The following is a 21,532-nucleotide window of genomic DNA, read 5'->3' as shown; positions in this document are numbered from 1 at the left end:
TTTGTATCTTTTTTATTTGTGACATATGTTCTGTGTACATTAGAAGAGTTTTGGTTAGCAAAAAACGGTGCCAAATCGGGCGGGGTTCCAAAACGGTCACTGACAGTCAACGTTAGCATTAGCAAACATCCTTAGCTTGACCTGCTAAGTAGCTAACACCCACCTGCCACAATGTTGATTCCGCACATTCTCTGTACAGTTTTGGTTGCCGGACTGTCTCACCCACAATTTAAAGCTCGTTATCATATCTTTTGGCTCTAATTAGTACTTTGCGATCTCCGAATGTCCAAAATACACGTGGAACACATCATAAATCATATTAGCACATCATTGTTGGTAAGTCTATTTTGGTCCCGCAGCAGTCGGTATTCCACGCATGCTTTGAACCCATTCCACGGTCACATATCAATTACGTTAGCTCAGTCACCTTCGCTCACGCTAGCATGCTAACGTTAGCCACACCTGCTGCGTGCTGCATCCTCGCCGTGTCCCCTCTGTCCTTCTCTGTTCTCGCCGTTGTTTTGCCCGTGTCCGCATATTTGGAATCGCACGGCCATTTCGGAAATTCCGCATATGCCGCTGTCAGTGCCTGTCTAAAGAGGCGGGTTTGACTTCTGTGGGGGAGTAACTGCGAACACGTAACATACAGGGTTCCCACTCGTTTTCACTGACAAAATTTCAAGACTTTTTCATGAGCTAAAGTAAATTTTCCATGACTTTACGACATCTACATGTGTAAAATTGATCAGACTTTTAGAGCTACTGTAAATATGAAATGTTAACCCTTTCCACTCACCTTTTGGTTTGGGATTATAGTTTTTTAACATTCAAAATCCTGTGCATTTATTGTCATCTCTTAAACAAAAGGCGCAGATGCTCGGAAATAATCATAATAACCTCATGATAACTAGGGCTGGGTGTCATTAAGAAGTTGCCGATACAATATATACCTCCATACAAAGGCCACGATACGGTACGTTTTTCGCTACAGTGCACTTTTGATTCAATTCAGTTCGATGTGATATATTTCAAATCGATTCGATATTGTTCTGTGAAAAATAAAGGTTAACTCATGAGTGTGATACTAAAAGTCAACTAAGTCCTCTAAGTTTCTGCAGAGTTAATATGAAAATAGGGATGTAACAATAACCAAAATATCGTATCGTCAAAGTTCTCACAATAATATCATGGACCATCACAATATATCCTTAAATGAAGAGTTATGGTGCAGCAACAGCTAAAAAAGACAGAGGGAACTACATAGACCAGGGGTGTCCAAACTTTTTTCATCAAGGGCCACATATCTAAACACAGATGAAGCAGAGGGCCGATCAAGGGCTGTAGACTGGTGCTCAGTACAGTGAATAATTGAAATATGTGGATGTTTAACGTTAGAATGAGCCATCAGTCTTTATTCATGCTAAGATTCTTAAAACCACAAACTAAATATGAAATATTGGCTTTATCAAAGTAGATTTTCAAAAAACTTGCAGTAAAAAGTACATTTTTAATTGATGCAAGGTAATTTGGGCCAATTCACCTGGAAGCCTGAGGGCCTAGAAAAATTTGTCTGCGGGCCGCATTTGGCCCCCGGGCCGCAGTTTGGACATGCCTGACATAGACCATAATCCTTTGCTCCATTTCAGTGCAGACTACAATAAGAGAACAGTTCTAACACTTTTAAGACTTAGTTCTTTGGATTAAGTCTTGTCATGACATTTAAAAGTAGCATATTAACAGTTTTGTCCACAAAATAAATATCACAATAGATATCATACCGAGAGATTTGGATATTGTTACATCCCTAATTGTGAGCCTCCCCTCCATGTCCCCACGATATCACAATAAATATCGTATCGTGAGGCTCATACTGTGACAGTATCGTAACATTACATTTGGATATCGTTACACCCCTATACGAAAAACATCCATTTTACACAAAACAGTGAAAATGTCAACACAACTGTAGCTCTTACACAACATAATTTAGTAAAATATAACTAAAAATACTCTTGGCAATATATCGATACAGCAGCCCACGATATCGATACTGTATCATCACATTAAATGATACAATACAACAATATTTCAATATTTTGCACACCTCTAATGAGAACTTAACAGACCGCTATAGTTGCATGAAAGAAATACTAAAATTCAATAACTTTTCTAAAACTTGCATTGAATTTACAAATTTCCATGACTTTTCCAGGCCTGTAAAGTCACATTTTCAGTTTCCATGACTTTTCCGGGATTTCCATGACCGTGGGAACCCTGAACATATTTATATCACCATGTTACCTTTTATTGTTTTGAAAATGCTATATTCACAGAAACGAACATATTAGCATGTTTTATAAGTTTCTTTAGCTTTTGCCCCTCTGACTCTCCCCTCCTTTTGCTCCCCCGATTAAGTCACTCCCCCTTCAGAGCGCTATCACAACACAATCAGCGTGGATCCCGCTAATGACACTACTGCACACCGCATCAGATTTTGTAAGTTTATAGAGAATTGTCGTGCGGGAGCGTGGGTGACGTGGGCGGAGATTTGCACAGAACCTTACAGCTAGGAGGTTTGAATAGGACCTAGGAGAGATCGCTAGATTACTCAAACACACATGGATAACATTTAAAACCTCTTCAGGCGTATTTTTGATTAGGGAACGACGTTATAACACGGTAGAAAGTTAAATAATAACTCTTTTTTTAACATGCAGCGGACTCTTGTAGGCATATTTGGTTGAACAGTTAAAAATTATAGACTTTTAATGTATTATTTGAGTTTCCTTTTAAATTAGTTCAAATCTTTTAAATTTAGAATACGCAGATTTTTATTTAATAATTGGATATTTTAATTTTAAATGGCTTGCAGCAGTCTAAAGTCCTCACTTACCTCCTGCATTCTGGGCATCCTTATTATTAAAGCTAACAACAACTAGCATGCTAACAGCGCACTGAGTACATGATTATAAGACAGTAAAATAGAGTTTACAGACTGAGGGAAGCAGACTTATCGAGTTGAGTGACTTTGACGTATACAATATATCTGTACTGGCACAAGATTATTTTTGCTGACGTACATGAGAAAAAATAGGTACAGGCTCTTTGAAACACACATTTATCCTTTTTATGCAAATGAAACAAATTTAATACCAAATAAAAGTCATTCATTCCTTATTTTATCATATGGTTCAATAGAGCCTTTCAAGACTGACCATAGAACAGATGTACCAATGAGGCAGAGGAGGGCAGTATTCAGTTACATTTACTTTTTGAAGAAATTGTACTTTTCTAGCATCATACTTTAACTCCTACTTGAGCCATTTTGTTATTGAAGTAACAGTACTCTTACTTGAGTAAAAGTTGTGCTTACTCTTCCCACTGTGAGCAAGTCTAAAGTGACAAAAGCTTTATATAACATTTGTGTTTCTTGCAGTTCCTTCACATATGATTTTGTTTTTCCAGGTTTTGACCAGGTTTTGTATTCGCCCTGTGTGTCTGTGTGTGTGTCTGTGTGTCTGTCCACCCACGATAATTCCGCCATTTATAGGAACGATTATCACCAAATTTGGTGCATGGGTCAAGCGTCCATGCTCGATGCCCTAAAAAAAGTTTGGTGATGATCTGAGGTCATTTGAGGTCACACCATTATAAAGGATAAGGGCAATTTCAGCAATTTCTGAACCATCTACAATCTAAATCTAAAATATTCACCCAATCATCACACAAGTTGGCACACACATAACCAGGGTAAACTGGATGTTACAGGTTGAAACTGGTCAAGGTCACTTGAAGGTCAAGGTAACCAAGGTCAAATATGCGTTTTTGGTCATGACTCCACGAAGGATGGAGCTCGAGCAACAGGAGTGTCTCAAAATCTCAGAAATATTATCTATTTATAATTCTATGCATTTGTAGAGTAAAATATTAATAGTTTACGAGATAATCACTAATTCTAACAGTTCCTTTCTCTTTCAGTTTATGCCGTTAAAATTCTAATTGGAATGGAAATAATTTAAATGTTTTGTTTTTCTGGTGATACACAACACACTGATCTACAGTCACACAACTAACATACACACAACGCATGAAAAATGACATTTTGGTTCCACACTAGTAAACACAGACATTCTCATGTGTGACCAATATCACACAAATGTCCATGGGCCTGTACACATACACACATTGTATTGTGGATATAACGATCATGTGATATGGACTGGACTCCTCATAAACTGCTTCTGTGCTGATGTGCTAGAGTGGATAAATAACCGGGATCAATACCCTTTACGTGCTTTCTCGCTCCTTCCGTCATATTGAATTAGTGTTTCTTGCCGCCGACCAAAATAATTCCCAGCTTTTTTCAACAATGAAACTTGCCTATATACGAACTACCCGTTAAAGTTTCTGTGTGTCTGAATGTGGTGTAAAACTCTGGAACAGTCTGGATACACGTCTCAAGCAATGCCAAAATATCCATAAATTCAAGTTGTTATATTAACTTATGGTCTGGTCACAGTATATGGAGAGTGGGTCATAATATTAGAACAATCCTGCCTCTGTAGTGCTGGTTTATGTTTGTTGTTTTCTTACCATTGCTGGTTTGTGCTGTCCGTTACATTACTTGTATTTGTTGTTTCTTACCATTGCCTGTGTCCTTAACTTTACCACTGTTGGTCTGCTTATGTTATACTACCAAACTATAACATTGACTCTTTGTCTGCACTTGTAAATAGTTCATATAGTTTAATTCAAAATGTCTGAAAAACGTAAAAGAAGCTCATTGTGTTACATTATGAAGAGTAGGGGTGGGATTACATAAGTTTTCTTCTTCCCACTCCTTTTTGGGCAAAGTAATACTAATAATAGTAATTTTTTGTTGTTATTTTCATTTCTATTATGATTTCATGTTAAATGTTCCATTGTATATGAATGTAAATCTTTATCTGCCCAAAATAAATGCATAAATAATTTAAAATAATAATACTTGAGTAATTTTATGTTGAAGTAAGGTTACTCTCCAAGGATGTGCTTTTCATAGTTTGCGATGTACATGTGCTGTCATTTTATTTTTGTCATCAGTGATATAGTTTCTATACAAAATGTCTTTTCGAATGGTGTCCCGGTATCTTTTCGACAACCCTACCGTAGATCAATTTGGGGTGTATTTTTGGCCTACCGTCCCTGTGGGAGTTGAACCTTCATCCTCTGATCCAAACCAAACATGCTGCAGGATCTGTGTCAAGGACGTGAGGCAGCTGCAAACGACGTGTCATTAAGGGACAGTATTTGGCAGCCTTATTGTGAAGTGAAGACAGTGATCAGAATGAACCCACGGAAGGACTGTGGACGTTAAAGGTCCCGTGTTACGTGAAAATGACTCTTGTGAGATGTAAGCCATGTTATAATGTTACCTCCTCAAAAACAGAACTGTTGTTTGTTCAGTGCAGACCTAGTGAAGATGGAGCACTTCCTGTATTACCACATGACATCACGAGGTGGCCCAGTGTTTTCTGTTTGAGAGATGAACTCAGTCTAAATATACAGTGTTTGTGTGGAAAAAATGTATGAATGAAACAAAACACAAGTCTCGGTTTGTTTGCGATAAGGAAACTATATTAGAACACGGATCAGAAAATAGCATAATTTAGGCTCTTCAAAAGGCCCATCTCATGCAAAATCGACTTTTCAGAGCTTTCTACCTTCTAAGAGTGATGTGTGGGCCTTGTATTTGTCACCGAAGTGGTTTTTAGATTGATTCAGCGTTTTTTTAACAAATTGCAGCGTATTTCTGCCAACCTCCCACGTGACAACGAACTAAAGCTGCTACAATGATGACGCGGCAGATACACCTATGACGCATTTGTTGTAGCAGAAGGGACTTCACACCTACCTCCCTCCCCTGCTCCACCACCTCCACCCCGCATCATCTGACAATTCCCACATGAACACCTAAACAAAAGCGACAGCATAAGCTCATTGTTCTCCACTGCAGTGTACATGATATAATAAGTTGATCTACTAGTGTTTATTAAAACTTTACCAATCAGTAATGTTCAGTTGATGTGGACGTGGTGCTTGAGCTTCGTGCACCTCAAAGTCCTCGTCCGAATCCGGGTCCAACACATGCGGCTGAACGCGCTGTATCTCCATGATGAATAAAAGTTTATTCTACCACTATCAGGGTGCACGTCTGTCTCCCTGATGTCCCTCCTGTCTTTCACTATTTTTCAGTTCTGTTGGGAAGGGAAACAATTTGAATGGAGGTTTACAGTCACACAGAACTGATTCCCTTTTGCATTTATGGAGTTCACAAACTTCTGAAGCTCATTTCTCGAGCCGTTTTCCTCTGTTAGGATCCAACAACCACACAATTATGATGTCTGAATCCCATAACTAAAATATGACAATATCACAACCAGAAACAAAAGCGACATTCAAATGACTTGCAAAGATCGGCTTTGACAATAGACTTATCCCACTGGGAAATCAAACATGGCAGTTTGTTGCTCACTTTTTCGGAGGACCCTTCCCAGTATGGATTGTGCAATGACCAGAAGCCCGAAATTCAGGATGCAGGTATTGAGGACTTACAAAATGTACAAAAGGGGAACTTTAACAGGTAAAGTGTGACAAAAGTGTCAAAAAACTGTGTAGCTCCACTCTACACTTCCATGATGCACCTGCACTTGTCATAAATAATGAAACATTGAAAACAAAATCATACAAAAAATAAACATTACTTAGGTAAACTAATGATTAACATTAACAATAATTAGTTGAAAGAAAAATGTAAATAAATCACATAATTTTAAGCAAACAAATAATAATCAACACATAATCATGTTAAACATAAAGAATTACCAAAATGATCAAAAATCATGCAAGTAAACCAAATAAAATAGGAACAACTATCTCAGTAATGAAAATAATACAAAAATTACAAAACTGGGTTTAGGCTCCATCATACCATAATATTGTAACATATTGAAACAAAATTTTATAAATAGGTTTCTTGTCGGAGTAGATCATCATTTTACTGTTTATTCATTGTAAACCACAATTTTTAAAGGTGCTTTTCACCACAGCATAGAGCAGACTTTCATGAATCTGTTTTTTTTAAGTCTTCATTTTTTAAATAATTAGATCTGCACAGAGGGATTTGGGACATGAAATGAGGATTTTTTTTTTTTTTTTCTGAGGACAGGACAATTTAGGATTACTCAATCATGCACGAGTCAGTTGAATATGGCAGTGATGAGGGGGGTGACTGTTATAACTGATAAAAGCTCATGAAAATTGATTTTGCATAATTAATCCTTTTTAAATGGACTAAAAGTTAAACTAAACCAATTTTACTAAAAGAAGATATAAAGATATAAGATTTAAAATGGAAATTATGGCTGTGATCACGGTAAGGAATTCCATAACGTTCCTACCACCATGTCATCCAGTGGGTTAAAACTCCTCCAGTGAGTGTGTTGAGTGTCCCTGTGATGATCAGGTTTTTGGAGTCTCCTGGTTCTGTGAGTGTCCAGGTAGATGCAGTATCCTGATTTCAGAATCCTGGATAAGCCAGTATCCCGGTGATGAGAAATCAGGAGACTCTCACTGGGTTTTTCTGGTAGTATCCAAGATACTGTGGCCTGTAGACGCTGTATCCTGATTTCTCAAAACTGGAGCTGTACTGAGCATGTGCAAACTCAAATCAGGAAAACAGTAGGAGTTTACTTTCCCAAAATGACTCAAACTTCTACCAGGACTTTTTAAGTAATAATATTTTATACTTATAAACAAAATAAAGCCGTCCACTGTCTAACACCAGCCTCACCTCTGTGGTAGTTTGTGCTGCTCTTGAAACTGACTCTGTGACACTGTGTTGTAGTTTTCAATGGTTAAAAATGACTTTTACTGAAGCTGTGACAGAGCTCCACAGTCTCATGTTCTTACTCGAATGTCTGTCTTCTTTTTTGTTGTTAGAAACAGCTTAGCTCTTGTCTGTCTGTGCCATCTAAATATCCAGGATAATCAAATGCAGGGGTCTCCAACCTGTAGCTCAGAGCAACAATTAGCTCTACACCCCTTTCCAAGAAGCTTGTCAAAGGATTTCTGTATTATACGCATTGTGCTGAATTTGTCAAATTTTATTGATTAAATGCCTTTTACCATTGTAAACATATACTTTTGATACTGAACTTTGTTCACTAATAAATGGATAATGGTTTATGTTTTATAGACATCTAACTGTACCTCATCTAAAGGTCTGTTCAGACCAGAGCATCAAAAAACACCCTAGACACCTGTATTTGGACACATTCGTATCTGAGGTTAGACACCCCGACACTCGTCTTGGACGCTGTGAACAAATGGGAGAAAAATACTTGACACGCGTCCGTTGCCCTGGAAACACGTGCCCAGTCCCGGTCTTTTCCCAAAACGATGTCAGACCAAGCTGAGAGAGACTTCAGTGTTTTAATTACATAAAACCATCAGTGGAGGCAACTGGGTCAAAGACTGTGGTGTATATATGTATATATATGTCCTGGTTTAGTCCTGGTCCGGTCCTGGTGTAGTCCTTGCAATCCACTCGGTGATTGTGGCATATATATTTATACTTAAAACTAGTAGCTCTCTGGCATTTTCGTTTTGTAAAAGTAGTTCACTGGAGGAATATGTTTGGAGAGCCCTGCTCTAATGGTACATATATACATGAATACAAGTATTCTGATTTCTGTGGGTCCGTGTAAACACCATATCCAGAATACTGGGCTAACGAGGATAAGGCTCATAACCGGGATAAGGCTGATGTGTATGTAAAAACACTCACTGTAAACAAATTATTATTTGACATATACAAATCTAACATTTTTATTCAGTTGGATTCATGTTTAAAGTATCAGATAAAACCGTGTTTCTTATGTGTAAACTGCTTAACTTGAATAGAAAAGTGTCCCTGTTGTGATGTCATCAATGTTTCCAACATGTTTTTCAACTTTTCTTGGCAAATTTCTTCTTGAGCAGGTGCTTACAGCAGGTGTGATCCCACTAAGTCAAAATTAGAGAATGTTAAATGTTAAATTAAATCATACATACTTTAAAGGAGCACTGTGTAACTTGCACTGTTCTCACAGTCATGGAAAAGTCATGGAAACTGAAAATGTCATTTTCCAGGCCTGGAAACGTCATAAAACTTTGTAAATTCAATGAAAGTTTGGGAAAAGTCATGGAACTGTAGTATCTCTTTCATGCAACTCCAGTGTTCTGTGAAGTTCTGATTATTTCTGAACGTCTGCACCTTTTGTTTAAAAGAGACGACAATAAATGCACTGACAGGATTTTGAATGTTCCAAATCTATAATCCCAAACCATAAGGTGAGTGGAAAGAGTTCACATTTCATATTTAGCCCTAAAAGTCTGATCAACTCTACACATGTAGGTGGTGTAAAGTCATGGAAAATTCACTTTAGGTCATGAAAAATTCATGGAAGAGTTTTGACATTTTGTCACTGAAAAAGAGTGGGAACCCTGAACTTGTCTCTAACTTCTGTTGCTCTCCGTAGCGCCCCATGGCATCAAACTAATCTATTTTGTGTTTAATCAATCATATACTTTATTATTACAAATATATACATTACACATAGAAACCATGAGTTCTTGTGGGCTCGCCTCTCCACAAATCTGACCTGTAACTCTGAAGTTGAATGCCATGCTGAGGAACATTCCAGGCATCTTTACAGAGACCGGCAGGTGGCACTCCACAAAAATGTGGGTTCAATAAGTGTATGGTGTCACGAAGTCAAGCCAGGTTAGTTCATTCATAGCCTCAGCGTGGTCATGAGGTATATTTTTAGCATATCCATGAGCATCCGTGAGGGCCCTGTGGGAGTTGAACCCCCATCCTCTGATCCAAAGCAAAACACGCAGTAGGATCTGTGTCAAGGGCGTGAGGCAGCTGCAAACGATGTGTCATTCACGAAGTGTGGGGACGAAAGATGTCATCATTTCTGTTAGCCAACTCACTTTGTACTTCACGTGGACCTGTACTTGATTTTTTTACTGTCTTAAAAACTTGGAAAACCGAACTAGTTCATTTGAAACAGTTTGCAGTGGTCCAAAGTTCTTCCTCACTTCCCTTAAGCACTCAGAGCAGTTAAGTATTCACCACGATGAGTTTTTCAGAGCTTTTCACAACTTTCAGATGCCAGAGTAGAGTTTTCCCGTCACGGTAAAGCTACTTCTAACTAGCATGCTAACTGTGCATTTCTGATTCACTTTATAAAATACTTCATTAATTCAGTAGGTTCATCCCTGAGAGAGCTTGATGCTAAAAATTAAACACATTAATAAGCAGCACAGCGGTTTGCGGTCACATCACGCTGCACAGGAAGAAGGTTCCCCAGATCAGCCGGGCCTTTCTTTGTGGAGTTTGCATGTTCTCCCTGTGTCTGGATTTCCTACAATAGTCCTGACCAAGATTAAACCCAAGATCACAGGCCCCTGCCCCACTGGAGGATGGGTCAAATGCACACATTTCACTACGGGGACAATAAAATGTACCTTCACCTCTCCAGTTGGTTTTGAAGTGCAAATGACAGGTTGGATTACACATTTTACCATAACATAGTTAAATATATAGAGTTCGGGAGGGGCCAGGCTCTCCTGCTGTAGTGTGATTTGACTCTGACCAGCCTTGGTTGACCCGTTCCTTGCTCGGGGAGGCCAAAAGATAAGATTGGTTAAGTTTTTAATTTTACTCGTTGGTTAGATACAGGCAGCAGATATGACATACATTAAAATATATATATAAATATAATATAATATATATAATATATATATATATATATATATATTATATATATATATATATATATATATATATACATATATATATATATATATATATATATATATATATATTATATATATATATATATATATTTTTTTTTTTTTTTTTCAAACATACAATGTAATATACAATGGTATAAACAAAAACCTTGCTGGAGGCTTAAGAGTTAATTTGCTCACAGGGCTCAATATGCGCAAGATCTTCATTAATAACACATATATACATCACAGTGTAAATATATTGCTATACATGTACAAATGTAGGAAAGTAAATAAATACATTCATATTTCATATTTCAAATTCCGTACAAAGTGTTTTTGTCTTCAAGGCTTTGGGATTTGTGCAATAATTTTGAGAATTTATACAAGAAGACAAGAAGGACTGAAACACAACAAATTTGGGTTTCTGACTAGAAAATTTACAGCAATGGATATGAAACTTTGATAGGATTAGAATTAAATTCAACAAATATATATATTTTTGGCAGGAATATCTTTCTCAGAGAGACCAAAGAGAACATGTTTTATATTAAATTGTAGATTTGTATCAAGCTTTCTATTCACTAACAAAAATATGTCATTCCAAAAGATTTGAGTGTATGAGCATTCCCAAAACATACGGGTGACCGTTTCTTCAACGCTGTGACAGAATGAGGCAAGATGATCTATGTTTAAGCAAAACTTTGAAATAACAGTGTAAACAGGGGAACATCTCTGCAGGATTTTCAGGCAGACTTCACGAGTCTTATTAGTTACACAATATTTTCTAGGCAAAAGCCAAACATCATTCCAGTTAATGTTGGTAAATGTATTATTCCAGACAAAAACAGAAGCTGGTTTACTGATAGATTCTCTTGTGATAAGTTCTCTTATACATTTGTTATTTGTTTTAAAGCTTTAAAACAGGACAGAGTTACCAATAAACAACTGTTTTAGTTGAGTCATCATTAGAAATATGTACATAAGTGGACATCAGCATTTTCACTCCAGAAGGAATGGCATCAAAAACAATTGCATATTCTCTTGGCATTACTGGAAAATTGTAAACATTGAGAAATTCACTGTAGATTTGACATACATATCTGTTACCTTACAACCATGCTGTGTGTAAAACCCTCACTCGTCCAAGTACAATCTAAGGTAAAAGGAGAAATTCAATTAGTCAATTGGACAAAAGTTTATTGTCCAGTTGACTAATTGTTTACAACAAAGGCAAAAGGAGAAATTCAAAGACCAACACTTGTCTAAATTACACAATAGTGTAATACATGCACAAGTCATTTAAACAACTGTTTAAACTGTCAGAAAATGACCTTGCTTGTGCCTAAAATTGTCTTTTTTTTCTCAGCTTTTTTTCCACAAACTCCCACTTAACTCATGTAAAACTATGATAAATATTGAAGACAGATACTATTCACCAAATCAAGCCAGAATTAGAAAAACATGAAAACTTGTCATATGCACTTATATATTCTATGTCTTATAATATTCTATGATCAATGATTCAAATCCATGTTGTATAAAAGAAGTTTCACAAACGACTAAAAATGACAAGGCTGTTGTGTAATATTGTGTTCCCTGCTCCTTGTCTTGTGTGTTAGGAGCTTCGGAGACAGAGCGCAAACTGCACAAGAAGCTGTTTGAGGACTACAACATGAAAGTGCGTCCGGCGCGGCTCTGGCACGAGAAGGTCATGGTGAGGGTGGGGATGACCCTGTCCCAGCTCGTCAGCCTGGTAAGAACTCACAACAGTGACCTTCTGCAACTTTCCCTTTTAGTGGGGACTGTAATGCTGGTGTTACAACACTACTGCTTCACTTCAAGGACACACTTAAATGACACTTATCATTCTAAATGTGTATTATATGTTTCCATTTTGTCCAGATATTTGTGTAACAGAATCCAGTAGTCTCCTGCACAGTTTTTATGTCCTATTGCTGCTGCCACATTATGCATTTTACAACTGTGTGCTTATATGAGCAGGTTTACAGGCCAATAACACATAACACCTGTCTCCATGGTAATGTTGCTTTGCATGGAATGTGCCACAGTCCTAGCCAAACTGGTGCCACCTAGTGCCTCTGCTCAATTTCATTTCTTTCCAGTGACTAGTTCAGGAATCAGAATACACTGGACGGTTTGCTGAAACCCCGGAAATGCGAGTCCGGGCACCAGCCAATCAGCAAAGAGCCAGACATTCTGTGTTGTCAACGATTCCTAAAATCGAGGATTTAAAGCCGGAACAAAGAGAATGTTTGGTGAATTTTATCAAGGGGAAAGACGTTATTTTCCTTCCTACGGGATTTGGGAAAAGCTTAATATACCAAAGTACCAAAGTACCCGCCTACTGTCGGGTGAACGAATCCTAATACTGCGAGGTCAGAAACTAGTTGATGAATCAAGCTATCACAGTCTGACATTGTTCATGTTCCCTCAGTGATCCAGGTAGATCCATTGCAAAGGAGGAATTCAGATCAACAACTGGACAAAAGATTGTTTTGTTTTTTTGTTTTTTTTCCATCAAGATCAAAAAAGTTTTATCCAGTTGACAGAACTGAATTTCTCCTTTTCCCATCCTGGCATTATATACTTATACAGTAATCCTTTAGTCCTTTAGTCTTTTAGTCAGTAGAGTCTATGGAAGATCATTTGTTTCATCATTTTTAATTTTAAATGTCGTTGAATTTTTTTTTAACTCTGAAAAAAAAGTTTGAATTATTTTTTATTTTGAATTTTAGTTCCTGACATTTTCCGTATACATTTTCAAGTGTTTGAATTTTGACTGTTGAATTTGAGAGCTTGAATATATTTGTGCTGAATATTTAAAAGATTTAGTTTGTTTGTTTGTTTTTTAATTTAGAATTTTAGTGTGTAAAAATTGCAGTGAAAAAACTTTGCAGGAAAGATCCAAGATGCTGAGGCAGAAGCAATCGAACCAAACTGATCCGATCTAACTTATCCTTCGTTCGATTATCTTCCGACTCCCATTTGGACCTTGGATTTGACGTCACATCCGAGCTTGAAGTGTATTATTATGTTTGCCGTGTCAGACAATGTGGATTATGGTTATAATTATTCCCTCATCTTATAAAAACGCTGCCACTTAAATTCATTTAATTTTTTTTAAAAAATTGCACTTCATTTTATGTTATGATTTCTTTTATTTTACAACCTTAATGACGTTAGCGCCCATTAAATCAAGTATTTGTTCAAAATTGGCCTCAACACAACACCGACTACCAAACTCACAGACAGTGATACGGACACGGTAAAGTACTGTGATACAAGTGACTGAAACTGTCATTTAAACACCAAAATGTCCAAACACAATGAAAACACTTCATATTTACATGTCTTAGTGGGCGGAGCCTTCTTGGATTGTGATTTGGAATCCTTGCTCGGTCGACTTTTTCCGCCACAGAGTTCAGAGTCACCGTCTCAGGAAAAGGGCGTGTGTCAGACAACTTCCTTGGAAAACCAATTCAGAAGGATATTTGAAGGCAGAGTTAGTAACAAACAGGAAATGGTGTAGTGAACCAGTCTGACTGGTCAGAATTCACCTCATCCAAACCTCCTCTCTTTGAAAATTTTCACTGCAAATTTTACACTCTGAATATCCGATAAATACACACACTATAGCAACTACACTAACTACAAAAGGAACTACGGAATCAGACTTTACGAGAGAATTTGCTAAGACTTGAGAGAATTTAAGAGAATTTAAGAGAATTTGAGAGAATTTGAGAGCGAACAGCAGCAGCGTAATCTGCCACATAGAAATACACCGATTACCACACACGCCATCAAATGCCACCACCCCCAAATATACACCACCCAGAGCCTCTACCTGGATTCCAAAATGGGCACTCTCTACATGGGACCAGGAGCACATTAGGAGCGACCACCGTCACTGCCTGCTCCAGACAACACCTTTAAATGTAATCACCAGAAACAACTCATTAAAAGAAGTTCTAAGAGAAACATTGAAATGTTGAAGGAACAACTTCAGTACTTACACGCTGCGCTCACAAGACACCGAAAGCCCCGACTGCCACACTACAGCGTGCGCAGCCTTTTCTAATCGCTGATCAGTGACGCCGGGAGCCACGCACAGCGACCTGCAGGCGGGCGCATTCACGGACGCACTACGGTCGGAAAATATAGTCTAAACACCCGGTTACATTCGTGGTGATTAATTTTTAGAAGAATAAAGTGGAACATATCCCTCCCACTTCTCCATTTGTTATTTTGGATGTAACTGAAGTACTGTGGTCTGGTATCAACAAATGTACTACAGTAATACACAGTACAATACAGTAAAACAGAGGGAACTACACAGAACATGATCCTTCCATTTCAGACTACATGACAAAATAACTGATGTTAAGCACTTTTAAATCTGAATTCTTTTTCTGACCGTAATGATTCAAGGAAAAATTGGCATTTCTACAACTCTTATATCAGGGAAGCCACGAGGTCATAAAGTCTTAAAAAGAAAGGTCTTAAATTTCAAGTTTCTAAATTAAGGCCTTAAAAAGTCTAAAATTATGTTGTCCAAGTCTTATTTTTTAAAATAAAAGGTCTTAAATTTTATTAGCCTGTTTTTCTGTATACTCAACCGGGCTGCAGTGCGATGGAGGGAGTTAAAAAACAACAAATTAAAAGCACGTAACACGAATGAACGTCTAATTTGGAGTATGCTCAAACAAAACTTTGGTTTCTGGCGCCAGTGGCAATGAGTAAACAGTCAGTAGAGTGGAGGAAGACATTGGATGGATCATGGGTGGCTCTTGGATTCTAGAAACAGTAGTTGGTTGGTCATTATTAGAATTGGATCTGGTGTTTGTCGCCTGTGTAATGGGCGTGATGTTGGTCTTAATTTTAATTCAAGTGGTCTTAAAACGGTCTTAAAACGTCTTAAATTTGGGATAGTCAAACCTGGGGATACCCTGTATATAAATTAGGGCTGGGCAAAAATAAAAAGCAGCTGGGCCGAGCTTGGACACGTTGCATCTCACATGGTCAGAAAAAAAGTGAAAAAAGTGTAAAAAAAAAAAAAAACGTCAAACTTAAAGAAACACGCGGTGGTCTTTTTCTCAAAATAAAAGCCAATTTTTAGCATACATACGTATATATATATATATATATATATATATATATATATATATATAAAAACTGCATTAATGGCGTTAAAATTATTGTCGGTGATAATGAATTAATTAGTTAATGCAAAATTAATGCGTTAACATGCCCAGTCCTAATATAAATACTCCATGACGTTTTAAGAGCAATTTATCTTAAAAATCATATAAACTGTAAAAATCTAAGCTGTATTTGGTACTTTGGTTTAAAGACTGAAATGACTTGAAGCTCAAAGCAGACGACTTGGACTTGACTTGGACTTATGGGCCAGTGACTTGAGACTCGACTTGGACTTGCCTGTATTTGACTTGGGTTAGGGTTGGGACTTGAGGTCAAAGACTTGAGACTCGCAAAACAATGACTTGGTCCCACCTCTGTTATGGAATATGATACTGCGTACAGAGATTGTCTGTTCATTTGAAGGATAAATACTGTTGCATATTCAACAGTATCTGTAACTGGAGAGTGCAATGTGCCTGAAATATCTCACTCAAGGACACAGCCAGTTGATAAAACATGTTCACTAACATCTTTCCTCTCTGTTTCGTTTGTGTCTCACTGCAGAACGAAAAAAATGGCGAGATGACGACCAACGTTTTCATGAATATGGTATCGCAGGAGTTTATTACTTCACAAGGAAATGATGCTGGAACACTTCTAAATCCTATTTCCACCATATTTCTTCATATTTGTTTCCAGGCATGGACAGATTACAGGTTGTCGTGGAAACCAGAAGACTACGACAACATTGACGTTTTGCGAATTCCTCCAAATAAAGTGTGGCGTCCAGATATCTACCTCATAAACAAGTAAATCTAGTGGAACACATATGGGACCATTGTTTTCCCTAAATGTCTGTCTTTTAGTATTGAATGATTATTTTTACATTTTTAGGCAACTTGCTTTTAAAAGAGCTTTATAATTCAAATGTATTTATTTAGAGGAGGCATTACATTTCTACGGGCTTATAATTGCGAAAACAGAACATATTTAGATCACCATGTTACCTTTTATTGTTTTAAATAAAATTACATTAAAGGTAGTATGGAGGATTTTTTTTTGTTTTTTTGTTTTTTTTTTGCAGAGATGCAGCAGCCTTGTAATTATGATGACCAAAAAAATAGAATGAAAATCTATCAACTGTGGACGTGTTGAGGCCAGATAAACATCAGCCAATAGAAAACAAGGCTCCCTCTTTATCTATTGGCTGTTAGGTTGTCAATTAAACTCCCTACGTTTCTAGTCTAACTGACTCGCCGGCGCTCAGGGATTTCGTGGTTTATGCAGCGGTTCTTAGAGGCTTTTTCAAACTGTCGCTTCCTCGCAGTTCGCACAAAGTTTGTTGCGACGGCGGACGAGAATCCACGACCAATTCGCTGCAAAAGAAAGTCAGTTTTTGAGGTCACTGAAAGAAGAAGAGAAGGAGAAAAGGAGCGAAGACAAACTGAGGTGATTCTTGGAGATTTCTTCCAGCGATGGACGCGTCGGTCGCAAAAATATTTCTAGACTGGTCACTTCAACAGTATTTCTGAATGAGGCTGTAAACAAGCGTGATTTCTAGAGTAAAGAGGCGGGAGGAGATGTTTCTACTGAGGGAGCTGTGGAGGAGGAAGGTCGTGTCACGCATGCACAACATTTGAAAAAGGACTGTCGCTGTATTTCACTTCCCTTAAAAAAATCCTCTATACAACCTTTAGAGCAGCCCCACTGAGTTCAAAACTGACAAGCCCCGTCTGTTCATAATGGCCTTTTACTGTAGCAATGCTTTTATTGTTGAAAAAGGTATTTTTAGAACCTTACATGGATGAGCTGGAGACTGAATTTCCTGAGTAAACTGTGAAGTGCAGGGGCAGTGGGTGAGGATAGGAGGAAAGTGAGAACAGAAATTCTTTGAGCACTCAAGCAAGTGAATGCAGGACAACTTCATGAAGAGAGAACACCATTATAATATGTTTAAAATGGAATTTGACATAATTTGTCTCCTTTAACTTGTGCAGTAACGACGGTCAGTTCGATGTGGCTCTTTACGTCAACGTCCTGGTCTACAGCGATGGAACAGTGAACTGGCTTCCTCCTGCCATCTACCGCAGCTCCTGTTCTATAGAGGTACATGCAAACACTTATGGAAATATAAACAGAGTATCCCCAGGTTTGACTACCCCAAATTTAAGACTTTTTAAAGACCTTCTTAAGACCACTTGCATGAAAATTAAGACCACCCATTATGCGGGAGAAAAACACCTGATCCAATTCTAATAATGACCATTACTCGTTGCTTTAAATAACAAAAAGTACTTTTATTACGTATTATTATGCATTATTATGTATACTTTTATTTACTTTTAGAACTCATGTATGTATTGCTTGTAAAATTGCCCAAAAATCACTTATAACATTCTGACAAGACAAACTAACCTTTCACACTGTCTTGTTGCATAATGTCTTTCAAAGTGCTTTAACCATTTAACATTTTCAGCAACAGAGAAAAAAAAGAAAAAAAAGAAATGTAAATATTTGAATAGGCTAATGAAATTTAAGACCTTTGTGAAAAAAATAAGACTTCGACAACATAATTTAAGACTTTATAAGGCCTTAATTTAGGAACATGACATTTAAGATCTTTTTTAAAACCCCGCGGCTGCCCTGTAAAAAGTAAAAAAATGCTTCGACATAAACTTGATCTTGATATTTTGTCCTGCAGGTGGCGTACTTCCCGTTCGACTGGCAGAACTGTAGCATGGTCTTCCGCTCGTACACGTATGATGCTTCAGAGGTGGACCTGCAGTACTACCTGGATGATGAGGGAAATGAGATCAAGGAGATAGTCATAGATGAGAACGCCTTCACAGGTACGTACAGACGCCTTCTTCTGATTGGTTACTCTGTCTGTCAATCTTTGACCAATTAAATTTCTAGGTAGATGTTGAGGTTGAAGTAGCCAGAAATTGTACTTAAAATTGTTTGAAAATATGAATGAAGTAGAAGTAAAAAGTAGTGGTCCAAGATATTGCTCAAGTAAGAGTAAAAAGAAACTATCTGCTATTTTCGTTATTATCGACACAAAAATTAGACAAACTAAACACAAATCTTACTCACTTACTTACTTCACAAGTATTCCAAAAAGTACAGTTTCTTTCTTTCTTTCTCTCCTTTGATTCGAGCGGTATGTAAAAGATTCAATAAGTTGCATTCACGTTCAGTCATTTGACGTTATCGTTATTTCAGATGGTGGGCAAGGGTGTATGGTAGTTTTTTGTTTTTTTTAAAGGAATATCCAAACTTATGATTTAACTCGTTTCATCCGCACTGAAATGCATGTGTTGGACAGTATGTACCTGTATTTACAGAAAACGGCGAGTGGGCCATCTGTCACAAACCGTCTCGTAAGAACGTGAAGGAGAACCTGTACGAGGACATCACCTTCTACCTGATCATCGAGAGGAAGCCGCTCTTCTACATCATCAACATCATCGTGCCCTGTATCCTCACCAGCGTCCTGGCCATCTTTGTCTTCTACCTGCCTCCAGGAGCAGGTACGAACAGACCAGACTGGACAGAATCAGGGTGACATTTCCTCTGTCGGCTTATCTTAGTTATCTTCTAACTAGAACATTGGAGGTCTGATCTCAGGTTTAACTAGTGTATCCTGTCATTGTGTCCTTTGGCAGCTGCAAGTAACAATTTGCCACCACCGTGTGTGTAATTAAGCGTAAGTGTAATCTTTTGTGACTTGTGCTCTTGAAAATACTGCAACTATTTTAACAATATTCTCTATTAAAGGAGGTATTATGCAAAATTGACTTTGTTTTAGCTTTCTACCATGTTATAACATTGTTCCCTCATCAAATCACGCCAGAAGAGGTTTCCTAAAATACTATTACTACTAAGGCTGCGTTCAGACTGCAGCCTGAAGTGACCCAAATCTGATTTTTTGGCCCCTATGTTCCTGTATCTGATCTTTTCATGACAGTCTGAACGACACAGATCCGATTTTTTCAAATGTGACCCAGGACACTTGGATATGTGCTCCTAAAACCGATACATATCTGATCTTTTGACATGCGATTTCAGTCTGAACGGCCAGGTTGCGTTCATCCACCTACACGTCAGGCTCGGAGTCTCGTCAATGGAGGGAAAGGGAGGTTAACGAGCTTATTAATATTTGGGGGGATCTCTGTATTCAGGACAAATTGGAGGGATCTTTTCGGAACAAAGCAGGTTTTGAAATGATTGAAAGAAATGTCTGAGCACGGCCACAGGCGGTCTCCAATGAAAAATAAAGAGCCTGCACGCCAAATACAAGGAGGTGATGTCATGTCCTCCAGTGCGCATGCAGGACACTTTTGGGGAGTTTAAAGTTCACACGGGAGATCACATACAAGTCGCATTTAATTGGAAATGTGAACAACCTTGCACTGATTTCCCCCAAAAAATCCAAAATGAGCATTAAAGGTTGTATGGAGGATTTTTTGTTTCAAATTGTCAATGAAAGTTTAAAATACCATTACAGAGATGCAGCAGCCTTGTAATTATAATGACCAAAAAAAAAAAAAAAAAAAAAAAGGATGATCTATCGACTGTGGATGTAATGAGGCCAGATAAACATCAGCCAATAGAAAACAAGGCTACTGCTACAAACTCCCTGTTTCTAACTGACTCGCTGGCACGCAGGGATTATGTGGTTTATGCAGCGGTTCTTAGAGGCTTTTTTAAACTGTAGCTTCCTCGCAGTTCGCACAAAGTTTGTTGAGATGGTGGAATGAAGCAGACAAAGGGTCTAAAAACTGACATGTCGGTCGCTAAATTATTTCAAGACAGGTCACTTCAATGGTAATTCTGAACGTGCCGTAAACAAGCGTGATTTCTAGAGTAAGGAGGTGGGAGGAGATGTTTCTACTGAGGGAGCTGTGGAGGAGGAAGGTGGTGTCACGCATGCACAACATTTGAAAAAGGACTGTCACTGTATTTCCTTTCCCTTAAAAAAAAATCCTCTATACAACCTTTAAGCCCTGCAGTCTGAATGTAGCCTTAGTGCTCTCATACTTGTTCATTCTAAAGACGTTCCGGAAAGCTTCATTCAGTCCTGTCAATGGGACTTTTTAGTACTGATACCTGCTCAAATGTGTATCTGGTTTTGATGCTAGTTTTAGTATCGATTAGTATCTGATTTTCAACACTTCCTGGTCCTGGTTTGAGGGAAATTTGATAACAAACTTCTGCTCAGCAAACTCTGAAGTGCATCTCTTCATTGTCTCTTCGCAGGAGAGAAGATGACCCTGTCCATCTCTGTGCTGATCGCCCTCACTGTGTTCATGCTGCTGCTGGCTGACAGAGTCCCGGAGACCTCACTGGGGATCCCCATCATCGTCAACTACGTGATGTTCACCATGATCCTGGTCACCTTCTCTGTCATCCTCAGCGTGGTGGTCCTCAACCTGCACCACCGAACGCCCAGCACACACATCATGCCCACCTGGGTGCGCTTGGTAAGGCTCACGTCGGTTTTGCTGGTTGGCCTTGGTTACATGAAGGGCTGAATGCATTT

At 38.1% G+C, this 21,532-nt stretch overlaps 1 protein-coding gene across 1 annotated transcript in view; it reads left to right on the top strand.

Moving 5' to 3' along the window:
- The window catches only part of chrnb1l (cholinergic receptor, nicotinic, beta 1 (muscle) like), a 50,102-nt gene that overhangs the window by 7,775 nt on the left and 20,795 nt on the right, over window positions 1–21,532 (top strand). Inside the window, 8 exon segments of the mRNA XM_055156218.1 lie at window positions 4,566–4,676; window positions 12,447–12,580; window positions 16,552–16,596; window positions 16,687–16,796; window positions 17,985–18,093; window positions 18,689–18,836; window positions 19,335–19,520; window positions 21,250–21,473. Coding sequence (XP_055012193.1) covers window positions 4,566–4,676; window positions 12,447–12,580; window positions 16,552–16,596; window positions 16,687–16,796; window positions 17,985–18,093; window positions 18,689–18,836; window positions 19,335–19,520; window positions 21,250–21,473 — 1,067 coding nt within the window.

Source organism: Boleophthalmus pectinirostris, unplaced genomic scaffold (genome assembly GCF_026225935.1).
Source record: "Boleophthalmus pectinirostris isolate CB_2022bp ecotype Guang Dong unplaced genomic scaffold, ASM2622593v1 HiC_scaffold_20, whole genome shotgun sequence".
In the NCBI taxonomy this organism is placed as follows: Eukaryota; Metazoa; Chordata; class Actinopteri; order Gobiiformes; family Gobiidae; genus Boleophthalmus; species Boleophthalmus pectinirostris.
This window is presented reverse-complemented; position numbering and strand designations above follow the sequence as displayed.